Here is a 24813-nt window from a genome sequence, read left to right as displayed (position 1 = left end):
ATAGGACAACAGAAGCTTCATTTTTGTTTTTTCCTTTATCAAAGGAGCAGAAACACTTCTGTCATAAGCATTATCTATTTAGTAACATTTCTCTATCATTTTGCTAAAAAGAAAGAAGAAAATATGCTACCTGACCATCTTTAAACCTTGTACGTGTGTTCTATTTGAACATGCAGACATATTCTATTATAGTTCTAGTGGTTAATAGTATGCTACTGTTTCATTTAGAAATTAGAAATGCAAAGGTGGCTCTACAGCTTTAAATTGTGTTTTAATAAAGACGACCATTCTTTAGGTATGTAAATGTAGTATAAAAAATAACGAAAAAGGAAGAGAATACTTCTGGCAGGCTCACTTTATTCAGCTATTCCTGAAATAGCTTATTTTGCCAAAATCCACTCACGTGTTTTTTCAGTAAGTAATCTCTTGTTGTGTTGGCAAGTAAAGCATCATCTGTAGCTCTTCTATCACTAATATTAAAGGAAGAGAGAATATTTGTTCCCTGATGAACATGTTGCCATTGCAATCTTTAAAGTCTTAACTCATAGCTGTTTCGCAGCATTTCATTTAAAAGACAAAAAACCCTACCTTGTTGTCACAGAAGTTGACATGTCAGATGCAGTCTGGCTGTTTAATCACTCCACCAGCTTTACTCCAGTGCAGCTCTAATGTAATCCTGCTTCCCTTCTTTACAAAAATAAACTTTATCTTAGATCTAATTTTCTGGAAAGAAAATTTATTTCTTTTTGTATCTGTTATAAAATGAATACTAGGGAAAATGTGTGTAAATAAGGAAAAATGAATGTATACCAGCTGCTCCCTTTCATTTCTGATAAGACTTCTAGGATTGATGTTGTTTTCTCTTTATGATGCAAGAATGTTAATGTCTTGGCCAGGAACCCCTTTTCTCTGTAAGACATCTGAGCTTTCTGCAAATATTCGAAGCACTTCAAACTCATGCACTGATCTCTGAGCATTCACTGGGCTCTCGCGGAGGTAAATGAGGATAGACTTCTCTTTGTCGTAATGGAATTCAGATCCCAGTAAGGACCTGATCTTACTTTCTTCTCCATGTCACATCTATAGCTGAAATGACTCTTCTGCTCTCTGGAAGGAAGCTGGAGCAGGTCCTATTTTAAGGCCATGCTTCAACATACCGTACAGACAGTGATAGAAGATGATACGGCACAGACATTCTTCCTGAATTTCAGGCTTCTTTTTTTCTTAGTTCTTTACCTGTCCATGCTCAAGACAAGACAGCAAAGCCAACCTCATTTGAGGGATCTCATGCTCTCTGGGATGATGAAATTCATGCCTCCTGTCAAAAGCTGCTAAGGAGTCTGTTCCATTCTTGTTGTGTTAGTGAACATCTCTGTAAACTAAGACCAGAGCATGAGTTCGAGTAGTTTCCCACAGCTGTCTCTGCTGTTGAATGCCTGGCGTGCCCCATGGCACGGTTTTGGCTGACACCTGTGAGCACTCCCTGAGCCCCAGCCCAGGGCATGGATGAGGCAGCACAAGGCACTGCGCACAGGAGTCATACAGACTGCCAGGACGGCGTGGGAGGGTTCAGCTGGGTGGACATGAGGGTGCCGCACTGCTTTCCAGGCCAGGGAATCGTCCCGGTGTGTTTTATTTATGACTCTACGCATAGCCACACAAGTCCACTCCACAAAAATGGATTAAGAGAAGATTCCTGAAGAAGAGGCCATTTGAGTGGAAACATTTATTTCACTTATTGCTCTAGTCCCTTCAGGAGCCCTTCTGACACAGCAGAGTTGGCTAAAACTGATGTTCTCCTTGTTCTCCATTAGACATTAGTCCATGTTCTCCATTAGATTCAACAGCCAGCGGTCCCTCTGCATCACTACTGGAAATCACTACAGCCCACACGAATGATAGCTTTTCAGCGCGTCATCTATCGCTGTGGTATTAAGAAAGGTACTGCCTGCAATAATAACTGGGCTGAAAAACCTTTATCACTAGCACAATGTTTGGAAAGTTATCTCATATAGATTAAAAGGCCCACAGTGAACAGAAAACCCTCACTTCTGTACTAGATACAGGAGTAACTTTACTATCTTCATAATAAAAAACTTAGTGTGTGACCAGTACAAAATTTTTCATTTAAATGGATCCCATGAGTGTGATGTATATGGTGTATGTGTGTTGGGAATGTGAGCATTTATTTCATACAGACATACGATTGTATTAGGTTTCTAAATTAGTTACAGCACTGTCGGCAGAAGGCATAGGCTTTGTAATAAGATTTGTGTGCAGAGTTTGAACTATTTTAAAAATGGAAGGGGTCTGTTTCAAAATAAAGCCAAGTGGAGAAGGTCATACTAGCTTTCCTTTGCAGAAGTGTGGAGTTTTCCAAACAGTACAGGCCAGTTTCGCCCTTGGTTATTTGCCGTGCCACACGCCAGTGCGTGTGGCCCAGCTCCCTCCAGAGCCGGTCTTTGAGGGGACTTGCAGGTTCAGGTGTGATCAAATCCTGTGTCTTGGGGCTTGCACAAAGATCAGGACAACTCTGTGTATATTCTGCCAGACCTTGCAGTTGTTAGAGTTTTAGCACGTTACGGGTTGAGCTGTTCACAGCACAAAAGAACTGGGCACAAGGAGGTGCAAGATCATCTCACTAGGTCTCACTGGGTCTCTTGCTGCAGCTTTTGAACCTTAAATTAAATTGGGATTCGTTAATACATTTACAAAAGGGAAAAAGGAGAGTGCAATACAGGCGTGCTGGGCACAGACCAGAAGAAGGACCTAGAGCACAAATACATACTAAAATGACATTTTTTTTCTGGCTCATGTTAGTAGTCTTCACATAAAGGGAAATTTTAGATCCTGAGTGTTTGTGGGCAATAGGATTATTTACAGTGGGTTTCTATATGCTTAAGTTATGCATTTTGGTAGCGACATATAACTTTGGAAGTTATGATACCACCACACCACAGTAAGTCATCAGGCAAATTCCCTACTACTTATTAGGTAATGCAGATAATTGCCTTTATTTTTTTTTCCTAAAGATTTCTTTAATTTTAAAATCATCAGCCATTTGTAACTAGGCGGGACTGCCCTTTCTTTCTTTTACAAGTAAGAGTTCTTGAGACTTGTATACAGGTTTTGGTTGTTCAGACAGCTCTGCTGATTTGGAGGTGCCTTTGTTTCTGTTCATATGAACAATAGCAGTTTTCTGGGTATCATTAGTCTGAAAATAACTAAAGAGGGTTGGTTTTTTGTTAATGCCAAGGATCTCTTAAATAAAGGAAAGTTACCTGAATATTAATTTTTGCTTTGGCGCTTTTTTCCCCCTTTAGGTTTTATGACAGGCATACAGAGGAACCCCCAAATGTCACAGTATGGACCTCAGCAAACTGGACCTTCCATGTCACCACACCCCTCACCTGGAGGCCAGGTGCATCCTGGAATCGGTAGCTTTCAGCAGAGTAATTCAAGTGGTACTTATGGGCCCCAGATGAGCCAGTATGGACCACAAGGTAAAATGCTTGCTGGTAATACAGATGATAATTTTAATATATATATTTGTAAAAAAAATATATCTATATCGTGTATGTAGGTAGGTACATGATTTCTTAAAAACAAACAAACAAAAAAGAAAAAAAACCCCACGCAACAAACTGCCCCAGAAAAATCTTAAACTTACAAAACTGTCATTCAGAGTTGGAGCTGCACATCGTGGAAGAAGCTGCTTCTGTTATTAGCACCTTTCTCTGTATAAAAATAGTGACCTTAAATTGGGCAAGGAAATGATGAATCTGTTGCTTTGCCAGGACCATTGTTTAGGAGCCCAAGCATGTCATCTCTATGACAGGGCCGCGTTTGACCAAGCATGGAATAAGGGTCACAGCACCAATCCCAAAATAGGACTTCTTTTCTTAGATGGAATCCCAAGGCCAATATGAAATTGTGTGGTGACTGTGAGGGTTGAAGTCTTCTAACGAACATAATAATACAGTGACTACTGTGGGAATATAATATTGAGCTCTAATGTATATGGTTTGTGAATCTTAAGTAACCCTTCGGAGTGAGAGAGACAGTTCCTTTTATTTTGCTTGTTTGACAGAATTGTTGGAAGACTGAAAAATAGCATACACAATTTCTGCCCCTGGACATTGAACGCGTACATCCTTGAACTTGCCTATTGTTTAGCCTTTAATGGATAACCTTTACAAAGTATGTATCTGTTTAGGGGTTTAATGAACTTGAAGTCAGGCCACAGAACATGTAAAGGGCAGTATTTTCTTTAGAGGTACATACAGAAGCTTTTCTATTTCAGCACTTCCTACTATTGCTTTCTTACTTAAAATCCTCAAAAAGAACTGGAGCTAGTGATGGGAAATTCCTTAAGGGCTCGGTGACTTGCCCATGCTACCAAGGATGGTTATTTTAGTCTCTGGAGTTTCTGAGAACTAGTTCTGATGTTTGTTTGCAGGGAACCTTGCAGCCCTGCGCAGTGTTCCTTTCTGTTTCATCTCTGGGTCGCATTTGTTGTAGTATCCTGAGCATAGGGCTACAAGCCAAGATTTCCCAGTTTCTAATTTTGGCTCTGCCTTTTACACCATCTTTCAACTTAGGCAAGTAGATTCATTCCTCTGCTTCACTTTCCTTAACTGTGAAATGGGGCTAGTAATGCCTTATAGCCATGTGTGAAGATTAATTACCTAACTCCAGTTGACTAGTGCTTTCCTTTTGTTTGGAAAGCATTTTGTAGCCATAAAATGCTGTCCAAGTGCTTATTTTTATCTGCACAGTGAGCAACTAGCTTAACTGGTAAAAATCCAGTGGATTTATGATGTGCTATCCTGACTTCCAGCTGTACTGCTGCTGCTGAGATTCCGAACCCTGGGAATAGTGGGTGTCAAGTGCAGTAAAACATTAGCCATCCACACTGATTGAATGGAAAGGTTTTTGTACTAAATCAATGCATTTAAGTAACACGCCGAATACCACTTTCTTTTTTGCTTGAGTTCAGCAGTTCTTTTCCTCCCTCTGTAGATGAAAGTGCCTGTGTAATGATTTTATGGGTCGTGGTCAGGAAGAAAAGGCTATTAAAAAGTGAACTTGAGGGGCAGGAAGAAAATGAGCATCATTGTCATTAACAGGCCATTTCAGAAGGGTCTGGTGAATAGTGTGACGGATGAAAAGCATGTTCTTCTGCCAGTTCTTGGAGAGTACCGGTGATCCCATGCACTGGTCATCATAAAATTAGGGCCCTGTAGACATTCAGCTCTGCAGGTAACAAATAGAGCAGAAGAACACTACGTTTTCACCAGGCTAATGTCACTATTAATAAAATCCTAGAATGAAGATGGTGATACTTCAGCGTCACGTATTTACCTAGATTTAATAGTGGTTTTCGTTTTTTCAAGGCCAGGCTGGATGGGGCTTTGAGCAACCTCGGGTAGTGGAAGGCATCTCTGGCCATTGCAGGTGGTTGGAACTAGATGATCTTAAAGTCCCTTCCAACCCAAACCATTCTGTGATTCTATAATTTGTAATTGCATCTCTTCATATACCCTCTTACAAAGCACAATTATATGCCAGCAATGATGAATATATAATAATGTTACCCCATTTGCCTTTTATTGCCCAAATAGCAAATATATTAAAAATTAACTAGGTTGCAACAGAGTTCTTAAATTATTAAACTAAAATTATTTTCAAGGATTTTATTTGCTTTTTGTGTTTGTTCACATAGGCCTTCTGCTACAATATTGTTAAGCATAGGCTGAGTGCGACAGGAGTCCTTGTATTTTTATATATGTGTCAAAGTATTCTGCAGCATGAAGCTTTAAGTTTAAGGGCCAGATTTCACTGTGTGCTGTACTGAAAACTGTTGCTCAGGGCTCGTGTCCTTTCTCTGCAGTGGAAATGGTCACCATAGTTAAGACTACACCAGTAAGTTTGGGTTGGAGGAAGTAGCCCCCAGTTCATGAGAGCAGAACGATCCATTTCATGGATGTGGTTGATTTATTTGGTTTGCATATGTTTACATGACACTTAGATCTATAATAAGAGTAGAATATATTTTCCCCGGAAGCAATTCTGTACTGGGGACCTAGTCCAATCCTGTGAAACCATTTCCTACAAAAATAAAAAATGGCTTTGGCTCCACGCTTCTGTGTGTCTGTGATACAACACAGGAGCATGCAGTACAGTACATTAGTTTTAATTTTGTATTAAATCCCAGCATTTTCCTGCCCTCAAGAATCAAAAAAAAAAAAAAAAGCAGAGTGACGATGGCAGTTGTTACAGAATAAAACAGTCCCTTTGGTTTGCATTTGGACAACATCTAGCTCGGGGGCTAATGAAGCTCTGGTCTATGACCCGAGCATCAAACTACTGCCACAGCAAAATGTCGCTTAAATGCACTCTGGAGAGCAGTCAGATGCTGTCGTCAGTTGGCTCTTTTAAGACTGGAGCAGAGAAAAACTTCCTGTGGATCAGTAAAACGTATCAGAAACGCACCCCGTCTCACTGACTTTTCCTGCTAAATTCATAGAATCATAGAATTATTTCAGTTGGAAGAGACCCTCAGGATCATCGAGTCCAACCATAACCTAACCTAACTCTAGCACTAATTCAGCAGTAAAACTGTTCAGTTTGGGTGTAACGAAGAGAGAAACCACTACTGAATATCTTTGAACCACAACTGCAGAACTTCACAGTAACGTTAAACCCCCTTTCTTTCGTGGTAAAGTAATATGAATTGGGTATTTGTGCTTTGTAATCTTTAATGTTGTTGGACTCATTTCACAAAAGCACTTTGCTGTCTAGGTCTTACTGGTTTTAATCCTACATTTTAATTAAAGTGGTAGCATCTTCAGGATGGGATGCATTTATTACCTCAAGAGTCCGGACCTCAGAATCCAGACCCCACATATGCTACAGCCTGTGGAGTTAAGACTTAAATATCAAGTGTATCTACTGAAGTTCCCTAGGTAAAATAGTTTCAGAGGAATTCAGAACAATACGTTTCAATTGTCTGTACAAGAAAAACTTGATTTTAAGATACTATTTTTAATATTGTGAATCTCACCTGTGTCTCTAAAGCAGAGAGCAAAACTAGCAGGTAGTTCACAAATTTCCCTCTTTTCGGCTTGCCTAGAAATGGCAAGATGTCAGAGCACTTTGTTCAGCAAACCTGGACAAAGTGGACCAGAGTTTCAGCAGCAAGTATACACATCTGTCTTTGGCAGGTTGTCAGTAGGCTTTTATGTATTTTATCTTCCTTGCATTTCTGGTGTTTTGTTTTTTCTTCCTGATTCCAGTTACTGCTTTGGTTTTTCTCATGCATTGGAGGTGTCATCTCTCTGGGTGCAATTCTACTCTGCTGAGGGGGAACTGGAAACAAAAACGCCTCGGATGTGGAGAGGAGGAGTTGTTCAGCAGTGTTGTACAGCTGCTCTTGCCAGGCTTGTACCCACTTGAAAAGTGTGGGCTCTTGGACTTGGCTGCCTGACACGTCCAGCTGATGTGGGCTGGCCTAGCATCTGCTGCATTCATTGTGTTTAATGCTACATCCATCTGTTTTCTGTCAGAGCCACTGCCAACAAATTACTAATCTATTAGAGAAACATGGAAATAAGATTGCACTCCTCATTCCTGGCAATTCCTCTCGTATTTTGTTTGGCTTTTATTTTGCCCTTTTTTTTGTGGTCTAGGAAAGGTACAAGAATAGGTAGTTCTTGAGGTATTGAGGAAAGGCTTAGGGGGGAAAAAAACATGGAAAAAACATTTAAACTTATTTTCCTTCCTGAAAAGATACTACTTCCCTGTGCTTTTGGACCTGTATCCCTGGAGATGAATGATTAAGAGCTATTTTAACTGAGCCACATATTTTTATGGAGAAGATTCCGCTGTTTTTTCTGTATTGTGATTACACTGGAGAAGCCAAAACATGAAAGAAGAGATTTTTTTGTCCCAATTGAAAATAACATCAAAACAGCAATAGTATTTAGCATTGGTGTTCGCTCCTCCAAGCATGCTGCTGAACCACACTTCGCAGACCCTAACTGACAAAGCAAATTGGCTTTGTGTAAATTGGACTGAAAGTAGCTCCCAGTGATTATTGATATCAGGTCTGCTAGTCCAGGAGTGGAATTTGTTTCACTTTGGGAAGCAGCATTACCAATAGCATGTACATAAAACGTGTCAACTGGCCGTGCATAATCTTTGAGCGCACATATGCACCATCTTGCTGCATTACATTTTTTCTTGCACAAAGCAACTGGAAAACCAGAGCAACATCCGAGTTGTGTGTTAAACCTTTAACACTAAGTAGAGCAGTGTGAAACCACTGAACCCTTCAGTTTGTCGTCACGTAAGTTGAATCAGAAGCGTGGCTTCTGATTCTCAGCAACCAAAACTCTGGCTGTGTGGGGAATTGGTCGCAGAACAGAAAAGAGTCAGCTGCCAGCGGCCGAGCCTGGAGGAGCAGGGGGAGGAGAAGTGATAGGGCAGTCTGAAGTCAGCATAACACTGAATCTGGAGCCTTTCATCTCTGTTGAACCACATATTGGGGATCCTTTTGTGAAGACCCTCAGGCAGAAACTTGGTTTCTGAAACAGAAGAGAATTGTTGCTCCATTTCCTTGGGAAGCGTAGGTCTCACGCGTTCTTGCTGCAGAGAACTTGTAGCAGAGTGAGCAGCTGCTGGGTGGGGAGAAGGGCAGTATTAGCCAAAGCACAGTATCAGGAGCGTATGAATTAATTATGTGTGCATTCAAATGATGGATGAATATATTTATTTTAAATATAAACAGGATTGCGTGCTACTGACTCCTCTGCCTGGTAGCTGAGGCCTGAGGAGAGACATGGCTGATCTCCACGTTCAGAGGAAGAGTCCAAGGGCTGCTGCCTTTGAACGAGCGTGGGAATATCTGAGAGTAGTCAGGAAACTCTGTTCTGCGGCATCCCACAGGGAGGGAACGGGTCGCCTTTCCACTAATCTGGATGAGATGGAAATAAAGACAAGTCAAAACAGACTACTGAAGTAGTGTAATGTGATCCATTTCCTAAAATACTTTCCTATCATATCTTTACCTTTTTTTTCCTCTTTCTCATACTGCTTGGGTTTGTTTCTATAACAGTGAATGCTGTACACTCACTTTTTTTGAGCTTTCACATGATAGGAAAATCAGCACTCCAATGAGTGTAGCTGCTACAAGCAGAGCAGTTTGCTCCTGTGACAACATAGATGGGGGTGAGCCAGGTTTTCATGCCATCCTTCATAGGGCACATGCTTACATTAGCATCTTTATGCTACTGCTGATTATTCTTGTAATACTAGTTTTCTCAGAAGAGGTGCACTGTAAGCCACTAGCCCTTCTGCTGGCATAGCCGAAGTTTGAACTTAGTGGGAAAGCTGGGTAAGGCGGGAGGGAATGGGAATGTTTCTCAGGGCCCAGCAGCCATCCTCACCAGTCCGTGCCAAAGTGTCTCTGACACAGATGAGCAGAATGATTAGGAGCAAGAAGCCACTGAGACTAGCCCATTGCTGAAATTGCAGAAAGATGAAGGATGAGAACATGAAATTACAAAAATAAGAATCTCCCTTGAGCTTACGTAATAGGTTTCTTACATGCCACGCGTCTCTTCACTGCATAAGGCAGTTTTGTACTGTGTGCTCTGTTGTTAACCTTCTGGAGACTGTACTTCTCTGTTTGCTGTTGTCCCATGACATATATTAGGCAGAAAATGTTTGAGGGTACATGAAAATCAGGTTCATTCAAGTTGAAAGGGTGCTCAGGAGTTCTTCTTGGCTGACCTTGTATTCAAATTGAGGTCAGATATAAGATCAGAGCAAGGTTACTCATGGCTTTATCCAACTGGGTCGTGAAAATTTCCAAGGGGGGGAGTCTGCACAGCCTCCTTCGGCAGCTTGTTCCGCTGCTTGTCTGTCATCATGGTGAAAAAGTTGTTCTGACATTGAGGCCAGCGTGGTTCGCTTTAGTTCAAGTGTGAGTTCTGCAGCCGCTAACTTCCTAAACAGAAATATTTAATGTTTTTTTCTCTCTGCTTTTTATCACTTTGTTCAGGAAACTACTCCAGACCACCGACGTACAGCGGTGTGCCCAACACAAGTTACAGTGGCCCAGGACCTGGCATGGGTATAAATGCCAACAGTCAGATGCACGGACAGGGGCCGAGCCAGCCTTGCGGTACCATGCCCCTGGGACGGATGCCATCAGCTGGGATGCAGAGCAGACCATTTCCTGGAAACATGAGCAGTATGACCCCCAATTCTCCTGGCATGTCTCAGCAGGGAGGCCCCGGGATGGGCCCACCCATGCCAACTGTGAACCGTAAGGCACAGGAGGCGGCTGCTGCAGTGATGCAGGCTGCTGCAAACTCCGCTCAGAGCAGGTATGCATCCAGGTGAAAGGAGTTTCAATGAGTAGGAATGTCCTTGTCATTTCTGAAGGAATGGCACTGTATACATGCATGCATATATATTTATACGTATTCTGTCTGTGCCCTTATCTCTGGGAAGAGATGGCATGTGGGAAGAATACTTTTCCTTAAACATAAGGGTAAAGCATGTTAATGTGCGTTTAAGTTACGTTCTTGAAAAGCAGCTGTGACAATGGAGATGACAGCCACTTCCAGTTTGGTTTTTGGCACTGTAGGCTTTAGGAAAACCCACAGGGTTGCAGTGACATTAGGAGTCAAAACCAAGCTCTCTGCAACTTAAAACTGATTAGCTGTATATGTATGTATAATCTCCAGTAGAGAGAGGGCCAACATGTCCTTGGCAACTTGCCTCTGCCAGAGAGTAAGGGAGCTTATGAAGCTGCCCATCAACTCTTGCGCTTGCTGTCCACGCTGTGAGCAGCAGTGCTGATGGCACATCTACGGGATGTTCTTGTTCCTAGGCAGGCATGCAGCAGGGAAGAGGAGGACAGGCTCAGTGGAGCAGCTGGAGGGGAAAGGCAGGAGGAGTCATTAAAGCAATCTGTAATTACCTGGAGTTGATAACTGTCACTTATGCATCCCTAAGAGAGGACCTGCAAACAGGACTGTAGAGGGTGGAGCCATCACCTGTCTTCTGGTCTCCCCTTCGGGCAGCATAACTGCGCATTGCTGTTTGTGCATGGATTTTGGCAAAGGCACTTTGCGGTCCGTGGTTATTTTTAAGATACCTGAATACTTGCAATGAAATAATGTTTTCTGGGAAATTTTTCAGATGAAACCATTTCCACATTTCCCTGGACTCAAATAGCTCCTGGTGTATTTATTATCTTTTTTTGTTACAAGAAGTACCATTACATTTAAGAATTACATGAAGCTGTTCGCGCTGTTCTGGTGAGCAGGAGTATGTGGGGGCGTGTGTTTATTAAGCATCTTGCATTTATTTATGCATATGTGTACACAGATGCACATATATGCATACAGGTATTTATCATTCAAGACCAGTGTTTCTGGACATTAGAGTTGCTCTAATTCCACGGTGCAATGTAAAACTAGACACGGGGCTAACGTGTCCCTGTTTCTGTTGCTTTCTTGTTTTGCGAGTTTGGAAGGCAGGTGGCTTCTAGTGATAAGCAACAGCAAACTTTTAAAACAGTAAATTTAGTGTACTTCATGTTCTTCTTCAGTAAAATAGAACCACACTCCCTTAAAATAGACCGTATTCCAGCAGGTATCTGTGAACCAGCAGTCTCTTCCTTGTATTGTTTTTTTTAACAGACCTGTCCAGTAGGATTTGCAGAAGTCTGCTTCTGTCTGTCTGGTTTAGGCTATAAGCTGATAGGTCAGGCATGAAGGAATAAATGAGTAGCTGCAGGAACACTTTATAATCATGTAATGAAAGGAAAAGCTCTCATTCATTGGTCTTTACAGCAAGAAAAGACTTGGTGTTAAGCGGAAAGTATTTGGTTGTGATTCAGCTTAGGCTTTGGGCATAGCATGTAGTGTTTGATCAAAAACTAGGTTAAATGATTACCACTCTTATCTCACACCTTCCTCCCAAGTCAGTTTTGTAAAACCACTTTTGGTTTCTAGCTTTGCCGGGGCAAAACTGCACCATTTCAGAGGCTTTCCATCACATACTGCCTGTTCCAGTGATCCAGCATCTCTGGAAGTCAAATTGCTATTGCAAATACTGGCAAAAGGGCTATTTATAAACTGCAAATCGAGTGAAACCCGTCACACCCCTCTGATGCCAGGAGGCTGCCAATACACTGTTTTCCTCTTTGATCCCAAGTCGACTATAGGGGAGAAAGCGTAATGGCTTTTGGCTATTCCTGCAAGTCCTCCATACTTGCATATGGAAGGAATGTACTTAATATGTGATTCATATTTGCAATACAGAGGCTGTTCTTTTGGCCTACATTAGGCCACCACACATTAGGTCACCTGCTTATCCCAGCCGGTCTGGGACTGGCAGATGCCCCATGTTTTTCTTTGAATGTCTTGACTTTATAGGATTCAGCTGTGAGTTTCAAAAACTGTTGGATTTTTATTACTGTAGAACACACCCCTCTACGTAGAATTAAGAAGAAAATGAAATGGTCATGTCAGAGTCATGGTTACACAGCAGTATTTCTGTACAAGTTGGTTGTGATCCCCTTCAAGATCAGCTTGTTGAATCAGTAGCCGAGTATAAATAGGGGAGAGGAATTTATCTTCAGCTGTTAATCCAGAGGTTCTATCCTTTACCCGTACAGGAGTCGCATTTAGATACAAAAAACTGGTTTGCCTCTGCCTTGCCAAGCTACACCAAGCAGCTGTGTAAAATGAATTTAAATGGCATGCATCAGAATAAAACCACTTCCACCGGGGCAGAAAATCAATATTCGTTAACCTGGGCTGGATAATCAAGATCTGAGTGTCAGCCAGTTAGCTGTACATAGGTATCATTGTCAGTGCAGACCACTACCCTTTTAATTAGAGAAGATAAAATCATATAAATAGAAGTGGTAGCTCTGGAAGATAGCGAGTTTATATTATTTGAATCAGCCTTTGACCTCACCTTGAGGCCTACTCTATGTTAAGCTTAGATTAATTTCTACAGCTATGTGATACCTCCCCTGTAACCTAAAATCTTGTGTCTTGTGCATGCAGGCCAGTGTTTCCCAAATGAGGCTAAAGGAAAGAAAGGTGTTTGCAAGACCTCTTAATTGAACCGACAGTATCTGTGGTTTCACACTACCCAGGATATTTAAGCTTGGTCTGGATAACAGTTTAGAGCAGGCAATGCTGAATAACTCTCTAACACCCTGTACAGTAATTCCCCTTATTTTCAGGAAGACAGTGTGAAAGAACTACAAACCAGTGTTTTCCTTTTTGTATCTGTCTTGGTCTCAGCACACCCATTGTAAGGGCTCTATGTTGAAGACCTAATATATCCACTGAAATCCAAGGAAAGACTTTTCATAACTTAGGTTTGCGTTGGCCCAGGCTCAAGGGCTAGTTCTGCTGCTGGAGGTTAGAACCTAGCAGAGGCCTCTGAGGACCAGGTGGCTCCAGAAAATAAAGTCATGTATCACACTATAGTTCTTACAACAATACATGTATTTATAGTGATAGATAAGCATTGATGTGTGTACAGACCTGCAACACAGTAAACCTTCATTAAAAACAAACAATTTTAAGCAAATGAGATGGTGTTTTCCCTGTTGACGTGAAAGGCAGTGAATTTAGCCAGTATCTTCTAGTAGCAGCCGATTTTGAGTTCCTCAGTTTGCAGATGCCCAACTTGAAACTGAGAACTGGGTGTTCACTGTCTGTGAGCTTTTGTTTCCATTAAGTACCCAGTACTTAGAGTAAGCTATTGAAAATCATTAGGTTGATACCTGAAGTTAACAAATGTTTTTTGGAGCTAGATGCTTGTCATCATCATTTTCAGCATCTCTCATGCTAGCAGTGAGTGTCATTCTGAGCATGTCTTCTTTGCAGTTGAAGGTGTGACTGTAGTATATAGAAAGGTAAAAACGAAGTTGCAAAATAGCCACCTTACATACTGTTAGCAGTGTGGCCTTAGGAAGATGTAATTCGGCACTAGGTGGCTGTAAAATACACATCCAGCTGGATGCTAAAATGAGGCTCTTGCTGGTGCAACTGTGGTTATTAATACCTGAAGTAATTACTATAAAATGATTTTTGATGTGCCTACATGAGGAGTAATCCTGTCTTTGAAGGCAGCATCTTTGACTTCAGTGTACTGTACCGTAATATGATTCTCAGGATTGCGTGTTGCAATTTTGTAAATTAAAGCAATTTTTTTTTATAGATTGAATGAATTTAGAATTCAGTGTCATTGATTTTAGAGGAGACAATCTAGACACAGTAGTTCATTAAACTGAGGAATTGGGACCCAGCTTAGCCATTTGCAACCTCTGGCCATTTAAAATCCTGGTCATTGGGTTGCTAAATTGAAGTGGATATTTACATGATCGTCTGCTGCTCCCCGTGGCACCTGAGAAATGGTGTTCGGTCTCTGTAGTAATGTGCGGTGTTGCATTGCTGTGACATTCCTTTAGGCACTCTAGAATGTGGTTCTGGTTCTAAACTGCTTAGCAGCTGGCTATATACTACAGCCTCATCATGGTGAGGTCAGAAGAACTGAGGTAAGTTTTAATTCAGTCCTAAAACTGATCTATAAAAGCTGCACTGATATTAGAGAATCTCTGTTGCACAGAGAAACAGTTAAAAAATTAGTGTGAGTTAAAAATGTGCATTCTATATGTCTTCTTTTTAGTCTGTGTGTGTGTATACATGCACACGCACGCTTGCGCACATACAGACAGACTAACCTTCCATCAGCATTTCTCTCCTGCTATGTATGTATAATTCATATTCCATGTCGCTGGTGCCAGCAAAGCACTTTTTCCGTATTATTTTCTCCAACAGCACGGTAATGCAGCACTGCTGATGGACTAGAAGGTACTGGTGAGGAAATATAGTAATGGACACGGTGCATTAAAATGTCAAAAGGAAAAAGAACGAGGCGGAAGTGGGGAATAAATTTTTTAAAAAGAATAATAATATAAATAAAACCCAGAACTCTTATAGGTGTTTTACATGCTAGAGCCTGTCAATTTCTACGCCGTATTTTCCTGTCTGGCCCTTTTGATCTTGAAACTTGGGTTTAAAATTCTAATTGTGATTTTAAAAGCTGCAGGAAGACTTGAAGTGCTACAGTAAAACTTATCCTCTGTAATCCCTGGAGAGAGTGTATATTTTCCATTGTTTTCCCTTTTCCCCTTAAGCTTGGAGGTGCTGTTCTTCTCTGCTGGGAAGTGCGGTGGAGTGCAGGAAGGTTAAGTACTCATTCAAGTTTCTTTGCTTATTCAAACCAGGCTACTTCTAGATGAAAGGCTGCCAGCTGCGAAATCCCCAAAGTAAACTAGGCTGCCATAGGACTGGTAGCCATAATTGGAGCCAGTGCCGGGCCTTTGAAATAAGCCCCTCGCAGAAAAGCTCTTTTTGCCGGGTCTTTTATTTCGCATGCAGTCACAGGGGTGGCAGTTACTCCTGTTTAAAATCAGGCCATTCACAGTTCTCCAGTCTCAAGGTCTCTGGTCATTTCCCTCTGTCCCGCCCCCCTGAGCTCTCCTACACTTTGGGTTTCCTTTAGGGATCCTGATGGATCACCCTGGAATGAGCCCCAAGTGGCTTTCTGTTAGTGCTCCTTGAATACCCAGGCAGGTCACTGCAGTCCATGAAACTACATTTGACTTCCCAAATTAAAAAAACTCTGCGTGTCATTTCAGCTGGATGAAGTGGGTTTGCTTCTTGGCCTAAGTGACCACGCAGTGTTTCTGTGAGCTCCAGCTATCTGCTGTGCTTGCTCCACCTGGGGCTGGCGGCGTTTCAGTAACGGCTGGAAGATTTTTTCTCTTTACGCCAAGTTTCTGTGCGATTTGAGGGATTAAAGTCCAAATATTACTGCTTACTATGACTGTAATTTCTAAGAGGGCTATCAAGCACTATTGACATCTTAATATTTTTCTTCCCCCTTCATGAGAAATAGTCATTTATATCAAGCTGACTTTTTTATTCTTTCTTCCTTTTTTTGAAAGGAAACTTCCTTTCCTCATGTTTTGCTTTTCAAAGCACAACCATATATGGCTTTTTTCTACAATGTATTAGGAGGGATGAAGTACAGCTTAGCTTATAGGCATTTATTATAGTAAAGGGAGAGCTGGAAATAACACTTTTGTGATTTTTTTTTTTTTTAATGGAGATGCGTTTTGTAGATCAGCTGAAAATTGCTGATAAAATCTTGTAAGGATTGGAAGAAACTTCACGTGCTGAGCTAACCAAAGACAATTTTTGTGGGAGACTGAGAGAAATATATTTTTATCTAGATTTTTGTTTTGCTAAAAGGTAAATCCATCATTTTGGAGCCCTGGGTGTCACAGTGCTGCAGAGCTCATGCAGGCAACCAGTGATTTGGGAAGACTTTTTTTTCTTTTTTGGTTACTCATCAATCAAGTAGACTGCTGTATGCTGTTCGTGCCATGAGAGATTAACCACAGATCTCAAGAGTCCTAGTCCTTCCCTCCTTCAGAGAGTAACCCTTCTTAAATTGTGAAAACAGGAGTATGTTGGGAGGAAGGGTGGTTTTCAGAGTCACGAATGAGAATTTTAAGTCGTCTTAGAGATACTTCTAATTTGAGTATTATTGTGTCAGGATTAGTTTTGGATCGATTTGGTTATTTAGGAGAGCTGTTGCCCTGCTAATTATTTTGCAACAAAATTGCAGTTTAGGACTCTGTGTAGTTTATTAACCTTCTGCCTCAGAGTTGGACGTTATGTAGAAATTCTGTACTTCAAAATATGATCTTTAGGGCATTAAGAATGCAGTCCTTCTTCAATTATTATTGTATAAAAGTAAAAAAATAAGGGAGGACTTTAGATTCAGTACTCTTTCTTGGGTGCTGAGAAATGTTTCAGATGAGGGAGCTGTATTTTCACACTGTTTGTCTTTCTGCCTATCAGCCAGAAGATCAACTAGTTTAAATCACAGCACTAGTCAGGGGGAGAAAAAAAAAGACCAAAACCCAGAAGAATAGCCATCTGTTTAATGGGACTCATGAAGAAAGCTAATTCCACGACTGTCGTGTGTGATTTGGCACATACATTGTGCAAGTACAAGACTGTGATTGAACAGCCTAAGATTTTTGTGACAGAAAGGGAGAGACATAAAAAATGGTAGGAGGGTTTCAGAGTTTAGAGCAGTTTAAAGGTTTTAGGTTGTTTTACAGTGGTGACGGTTGAGAGAAAATTAAACAATTTTTTTTTTTAGCAATGCTATGCAGGGAAATATGAGTGGGAAGAGCCCTTTACTTTATTGATGGAGTTCAGATGGGAACATCGGTTCTAACTGGACATATAAGTGACCTTGTAAGAATCGTATTAAATGGTAACATAGCAGCAATAAGATCTTTTTAACGATGGCCAGCAGTTTCACTAACACATTGAATACCTGCTGCAGTTTTCACAGTAGGTTTCAGACATCTTCTGAGACAAAGGTGAAGAAAAGAGCCCGCTGAAACCGTACTAACATATGCACCATGTTGCTCTTGTGAAGCTGTCTGGAGTGCTAAAGTGCCACGACTGATGGTAATAGTGGTGGTAATAATATTGATAAACATATAACAGCTCCAGGGCGAAGTTAGGCAAGTGAAAATTTATCTGTTGGGAAGTCCCTTTGGAGAACTTCCTCGCCCTGCTGCTGGACTTGCACAGTCGCGTTGGGCCTGCTGTCAGCCGGGAGACGTTTCACTGTGAAAAGACACATGGAAGAGCTGCCATGAAACAAACGATCAGGATTTTATTAGGTTTTCAGTTGGTTGCCAGCATGGGGAGCTCCGTGGAGCTGCAGTGGTGCTCAAAAATGGTGTGAGGATGTGACTGAACATCGTAAGAATGTGGTGAGAGGTGGCAGGAGGTCCCTGTCCCCCTGTGGGAGAGGAGGGAGCTGAGGTGTCAAGCGTCCCCCCAGGCACAGCCACACTGGAGGAAATGGAATCAGTGACACACACGGTGTGTCCTTACCTTTCTGTAGCTTTTTAGCTCCACACTTCTGTGACCTCTTGGCTGTTTGTGTGCTGGGAACAGACTCTTACCCGCTTTCAAGTAATCACTCTGGGAGAGAGTTCATAGGGCCTTCCGACTTCTTAATTCAGCTATTTATAACCATGCACAAAAATAGAAGGTGCATAGTGAGAGAGTCATATGAGTCATTCCCATTTTGATACCGAGTCACGCCGGGCTAAATCGCCCTTCTTGGCATTCTGGTTTAGATTGACAGCATCACGCTCCTGCTTGCTGGCCAGATCGCAGCAGCCCTCTTACCCATCACACACCGCTTGGGCTGTAAGAACTCGGTCTCCTTTTAGTGCTCTGCTGTTATGTGCGGTGGGACAGTGCGCACGCAGCTGCCCTTAGAGCTGCTGCTTAAATCCTCGTTGTCAGGAAGGTGGGCAGGGGTCACTGAGAGTGGAGCTTCGATGGGATTACCAGCCATTTAACTTGGCCGGCTTCTCAGTAGTCCTGTGTTTTCTGTCACACAGCATTGTAGTGTATTTATCCAGTACAGGTTGCACTGAGTACAAAGGGCTTGGTTTATTCTTATACAACTAAATTCAAATACGGAGGTCTTGCTGTGCTTGCAAGAACGCTGCGCAATAAAGGCATTTCAAGGAATCCCTGTGGGTTTGAAAACTGCGGTCACCATGAAGTTCAGACCAAAAAAACTTTAATTAACACAAAAGGAGCATTATAAAAGCAAACTTAAATAGCTGCAACCTTAAAAAAAAAAAAAGAAAAACCAAACCGAAAACAGCACAAACAAAAAAAAGAAAGTACAGTATTTCACTAAATATCTTTAGCATTTTTCAGTCACACACCCTTATATCATTAGAATCAAATGAAGTTAAGGACATATTTTTCTGCAGGCTTGTGCTATGCTTTCCTCACTGTATTCAACTACTTTTTTTATTCTGCTGGCCATATTTTAGACCATTATTAATCTTGGATCTCTTCCTCAGTTTTTGCTCTCTGTAAAATGGGATAGGGAGATTTATTCTGATCTCAGCATGCATTCAGCAGTATGAATGTTGTGTACTTCTCTTATTAGCGTTAATACTCATGAATTACATGTGCCTCTTATGTTGCTCTTCCAGTGTTTGATGTGGTGTGACACTCCTGCATTTTATTGGGCTTTAAATGACTACCAAGTATGTAGCCCATCGGGCAGATATTTTCATTGGAAAATAGATAATGTGATGACAATAGCATGTCAACAAACAAAGCTTTTGTGGCTGCTTTTCTGAGGGACTGAGCATTGAATCAGCCTGGTAGGAACAACTAATTTTTAAGTTTCTTCTCCCTCCTTGATTGTTTCTTAGTGAAATCTAAGTAATGGTGATGATGCTAAAGGCACCAGTATTTGCATAATCAGAAAAAGAATATTTAGAAAGGCTATTTCTGTTATTCTTCCAAAAAGTATCTTACACAATGATCTTTAGATCAGCCAGATGAAGAAAACAGGCCGTGTGCTTGGTCAGACTGCAGCAGATTACAAACTGATGTGCACCATCACATAATTATGATGCTAGAAAATTATTCCTCATTTTAGCATTGCTATTTAGACCTGGTCATTGGGAAGAACAGTTTGGTGTTGGTTCTGTGTGCCTGCTGTCAGCAGACACATGCACCCCTGTACAAATCTGGATGCCTTTTTGTTTATGTTTCCTAGTGTTTTGTCAGTGTCAGTGCATTTCAGAGCTTTGGCCACCCCTTTTCATGCATGCACACACACAAAAGTATGAAATCTTCTTTTTCCTTCTAACCTGAAAAATGGAAAAAATGTCATGGCAGACGTAACACCTGCCACATCTCCAGCTTTTGTGGTTGCTTATTTAAAACTTTGTTATTGCAAGTGGCAAACTTCCCCACTGAGCAGAAGACAACATGTAAATCCAGGTTAGTACACTTATAGTAGCAGCTAATAAGACAGGGATACTTAGCTTTCAGACATAGCGATGTTAAATTTGTTTGGTTTATTTACATGGGAAGTGCCTTTAATGCCTTTTTATAGCTGCTCAAGCCAATATTCAGATTTTGTGTGTCTTGGCCTTTGCTAGTGACACCGACACACCAATGAACTTCCAGTCAGAGCACAGTAAGCAATGTTGGGGTTTATTTTCCCGTGCTCTCTTCTCCCCCTTCCAGTTCTCCCGTATCACCTGGTGACAGAAATGGTTTCACTTCTCCAAGGAAGCCCATAATGTAGCAGGAAGGAATATCCATAACAAAAGAGCATATGTATCTGCATGCACATGTTTATGTGTAAATTTTCCAGGGAGAAAGCATTCACAGGTCTCACTCCTGAATTACTCTCATTATAATAACCCATTTGGTGTCAAAGTATGACAGATTATAAGCGCTTAAGGCTAGTCCCAGCTCAAGACAGATGTAAATAAAGTACTTCTGATTATTGTGCAGGTCAGTGTGTTTAAATAACAACCCCCCAAATCATGCTTTGACATTTAAAAGAGAGAGGAAATATTGTCATGCTGCAGACCTGGCACAGATAAGCACAGGGCAATTTGGTCAGTACACGGTGATTTGTGAGTGCAGCCCAACGCAGTCATTTTCACAGTTTGTAATCAAGTAGCCACCTTAGCAGTGTGTCAGCATTAAAAAAAAAAAATGTTCCTTTTAAAATGTTTACACAAATTACTCCCCTGAGGTGCTACAGTGCATTCGCTGCAAAACTGATGTAGGTTAAAGATCTGGAGCAGAAATGGCAAACTTCCATGAGCTTGTGGGCCTTTTTTTTTTTTTTTCCTACCAGCCAATTGCTCAGGTGACCGGGTCACAGTAACAGGATAATTTTTCAGGTCCGGTGCCTATGGCAAGATAACTGGAAGAAATCCCTATCTTAGTGAGTGCTGTGGGATGTCTCAGAAATCACAGTGTAGAGGTGCCTAAAATGAATAACCGTTGCGAGGTTGTGGCCACCAGGATGTGTGAGGTGGGACTCAGTGGCAGCTCTTCCCTGCCTGGGCCATGTGCCCCATTCCAGCTCCTGTCCTTGCAGCTCTGCTCCTTCAGCAGGGCCCCACCGTGCCACGCGGCTGGACTGGAGCTCGCCCAGCTGCTGGCCGGGGTGGCCACCTCGGAGCCTGGCCCTGCCTCACCGCAGTGTGCGCAAGCAGAGGAGCTGCAGGAAAGCACGTTGCTGGTAGCACCCTGCTTCCGAGACTCCCCTGTGAACCCCTCCATTTCCATCTTTTCTGCCCCAAACTCTCCTCTTCTCCAGCCCTTCTAGACTCTTCACCTCTGAACCTGTCTTCTGTTCCCTGCACATTTCTGTGCTTGACTTCTCCCCGTGCCCAGGCTGCCACAGGGCTCGTTACAGACGCTGGATCATTTTTTCTGGCTCTGTGAAGGGCTTTGCTCCAATGTTACAGGTTTAGATGTAGAGGAGAGCACAGAGATGTCAGTTGCATGCCAGAAAATCCACAGAATGTTGTAGAACTTGATCCCTCTGCACACAGCAAAAACCTGAGCTTTAACATGTTTCCATATGAAAAGTTATTCCTTCATTTCTGGTCCTGCTGAGAAGCATAATCCACTTTTATCATTCTTCATAGCTAAACCACACCTACCTCTGAACTCAATTTTGTAATTAGTTGTCTATTCAGATCTGAGAAAGACAACAGTAAAAATCTTCATCAGATGGCAGCACTAAGTCGTGGTACTAAATCACATACCAGCAAGTATTAAATGTGAGGACTACAGAGTGACTTCTGTGTAGCGGTGGGAGTCAACACGCTGATCTACTGGTGGTGTCAGGTCCGGTTAAAGGAAGACACCTCAGTGTAAGAGACACTGCTCAGCAGCTGTGATCACTCGTGTGCGCCTTTGTGTTGTCAGTGCTCTTCTTTCTTACAATTTCTTTGTTCTGCTTTTTAATGATGACCAGATCTCACATGTAATCTCCTCTCTTTAAATACATGGACTTCTGCATTAGCTCAGAAGACACAATTAGATCTAGTGCTACTTGTTCTGCAGAAGAAAGAAAGAGATTAAGTGCAGATTAAGCTTCAGGTAGATGGCAAAGAAAGGACAACAAAAGAGCAGAACAGGACGTTCTTTAAAGGGAGTGTTTTGAATTTGACCAGTTTTATTTTGGACCCGATAGCACACCAGACTGTAACAGCACAGTGAGGCTGACAGTCTAGGGTCATGGTGTCATTCAGGCTGGAAGGAGCGTCAAGAGGTCTCTGGTCCAACCTCCTCCTCAGCAGGCTCAGCTGAGAGGTCAGGGCTTCATCCAGTTGGGTCTTGAAAACCTCCAAGGACAGAGACTGGACAACCTCTCTGAGCCACCAGATCTAGTGTCTGACCGTTTTCACTGAGAAATGGGGTTCCCTACATCCAGTCTGAACTTCGCATGTTTTAACTCTTACCTTTTGTGTCTCATCCTCCTGCCATGCCCCACTGTGGAGCGCCCAGCTTCATCCTCTTACTGATCTCCTTTTAGGTGCTGGGGGCTGCTGTCAGGTTCCTCTCCGTCCCCGCCTGTCTCTGCCCCCGGCCAAACTAGCCCTCGTCCTTCAGCCCCCCCCAGGGTGAGCGCTCAAGCCCTGACCATCTAAGGGGCCCTGAGCTAGACTCACTCCTGTTTGTCATCATCTTCCTTTTCTGGGCGATCCAAAACTGAACACGATGCTCTAGGCGGAGGCTAATGAGTGCTGAGTAAGGAGGGGATTATCAGTTCCCTCCATCTCCCGGCTCTGTTCCTGGTCACCCAGCCCGGGATGTTGCTGGCCCTCTTTGCTGCCAGGGTGCTCTGCTGGCTGAGGCTCAGCTCCCTGTCTGCCAAGGTGCCCAGGGGCTTTTCAGCAAAGCTGCTGCCCCCAGTCAAGCCCCAGCCGGCACCACGGCAGGGTCTCATCCTTCCCAGGTGTGGGAACTCGCACTCGTCCTTGTTGACTTCCATGAGGTTCCTGTCAGCACATTGCTCCAGCCCGTCTAGGTCCCCCTGGGTGCAGCCCTTTCCTCGAGCGTAACAACTGGCTCTGGCATTATGCAAGCGCTGCGAATTACCGAATTGTCAATAAAATAAATAAACCACAAAAAGCAAGCAGATTCCTCCCTTTCCCATTTTTAATCTCTTCTATTTGCTGCCGAATACTTGGAGATCTGCTTGTAGCAGTACAGCAGATAAAAGAAATGTGTAGACTTGAAGTATGGTGCTTAAATTGACAGCCTAATCCTACATTAGTATTAGCCCAGCTGCTTTTTCTTCTTAACGGGGAAAAATATGTGATCTGGGATCATGGTATGGCAGGAGTTAGAGCTGGAAAATACCTTACGGGTCACCTATTTCATTTATAATGCAGGATTTCTCTGACCACTACATTTTCTAATGTGTTGTCTGTGTGCAGAAGTGTCAAGTACTGGGATTTCCTTCACTCTCTTGAAGGGTAACTGCATCTCACCATGAAGACATTTTTTCATTATACTCAACATAAGTGTTTCTTCTCTTAATTTCTTCCTATTATTCCTAATTATAATTTGCGTCATGCCTAAGCAACCTAACCGTTGGTGTTTATGTGGTAAATATTGTAAAATGGCTCACTTAACTGGGTTGGTTCTGCTACAGAATTCATAGCCGGTCAGTAGAATTTTTGCCATTAGATGTCACTACGTGTACAGCAGACTGTTTTTAAAAGACTTGATTTTTATTTAGCCTCCCAGAAAAACTGAGGAGAGAATTGGGGGATGAAGGAGAGAGTCTGATAGTACTCTTTGAGATAACTACTTCTTAAATAGTGTGTTGGATATGCTTTTACTGAAAGCAGCACAGAAGGAAACATAAGATTTTTGACTTAACTCCAACAACCAACAGATGATGCTGTGACCTTAAGCATATATAAATATGTTTAGCAGCTGCTGTGTAACATATTTATAAGTGTTTAGTGACCTGGAGGTTAATCAAAATGAGTTTGGTGATCTCAGCTCAGTTCTTAATGGACTCCACTTCATATTATAGCACTGATGCAGCACAATTTGTCACAGTCGGCTGTCTTTACTCAAAGGAGACACACCATGGAGTGAGAATTAAAGGCTGAAGTAATACCTGGTTATTTCTCCCTAAAGAAACTTTCCATTCCAAGCCATCCTAGAGCAGAAGAAAATGTGGAGGAGCTCTGTACTGCGAACTGCACCCAATCTCAGCATAAAATAACATTTACTCTTACAGGATGTCGCCTCCTCGGTGTTACTGAATTATCTTGGGTGTGCTGCGGTCAGTGCTTTGGTAGGGGACTGGGGAAGGACCAAGTTCTGCCAGTCTGCTGAGTCTTTTCACTTGCTGGGCTCTTTCCAGAGATGGAGAGCTGTGTCTGTTCCCAGTGCAGCATTACAGGGGATGATGAAAGGGAAAGGTATTGCCTTGCCAGATTAAATTTTGGAATTAGGCTCTGCCGTTCAGGTCTTTCTGGGTGCAGTAGCGTTTTTTTAGGCTTTGGTTGTTTTCTTGCTGTCCTGGCCAGAGCTAGTATATTCCTTTTATTTCATTTCTGCTCCCCGTCTAAACTGGAAATAATTCCCTGCTTTTTGATTTAAAGCCGTCGTACGGGAGTACGCTCTGATGAACTACAATTGAGACTGATGTCCACAGTGGGTAACATGAAACAGGTTGTAGCTCGATTTGAGACAATGAACAGCACCACAGCTTAGAAGATATACATGCTATAGGAAGTAATAGTATTGAAATATTAGCAGGTGAGGACCAATTTCAGCTTACTTGCAA

At 42.2% G+C, this 24813-nt stretch overlaps 1 protein-coding gene across 5 annotated transcripts in view; it reads left to right on the top strand.

Annotated features, from left to right (window-relative positions):
• The window catches only part of ARID1B (AT-rich interaction domain 1B), a 330284-nt gene that overhangs the window by 258739 nt on the left and 46732 nt on the right, over positions 1-24813 (top strand). For all 5 annotated transcript variants that reach the window (XM_065630702.1, XM_065630699.1, XM_065630700.1 and 2 more), the window contains exons 7-8: positions 3324-3503; positions 10067-10394. In XM_065630702.1, the coding sequence (XP_065486774.1) occupies positions 3324-3503; positions 10067-10394 (508 nt within the window). The remainder of the gene's footprint in view (positions 1-3323; positions 3504-10066; positions 10395-24813) is intronic.

This window comes from Caloenas nicobarica, chromosome 3 (genome assembly GCF_036013445.1).
Source record: "Caloenas nicobarica isolate bCalNic1 chromosome 3, bCalNic1.hap1, whole genome shotgun sequence".
NCBI classification, from domain to species: Eukaryota; Metazoa; Chordata; class Aves; order Columbiformes; family Columbidae; genus Caloenas; species Caloenas nicobarica.
The sequence above is the reverse complement of the archived record's forward strand: the minus strand, read 5'-3'. Positions and strand labels throughout refer to the sequence as shown.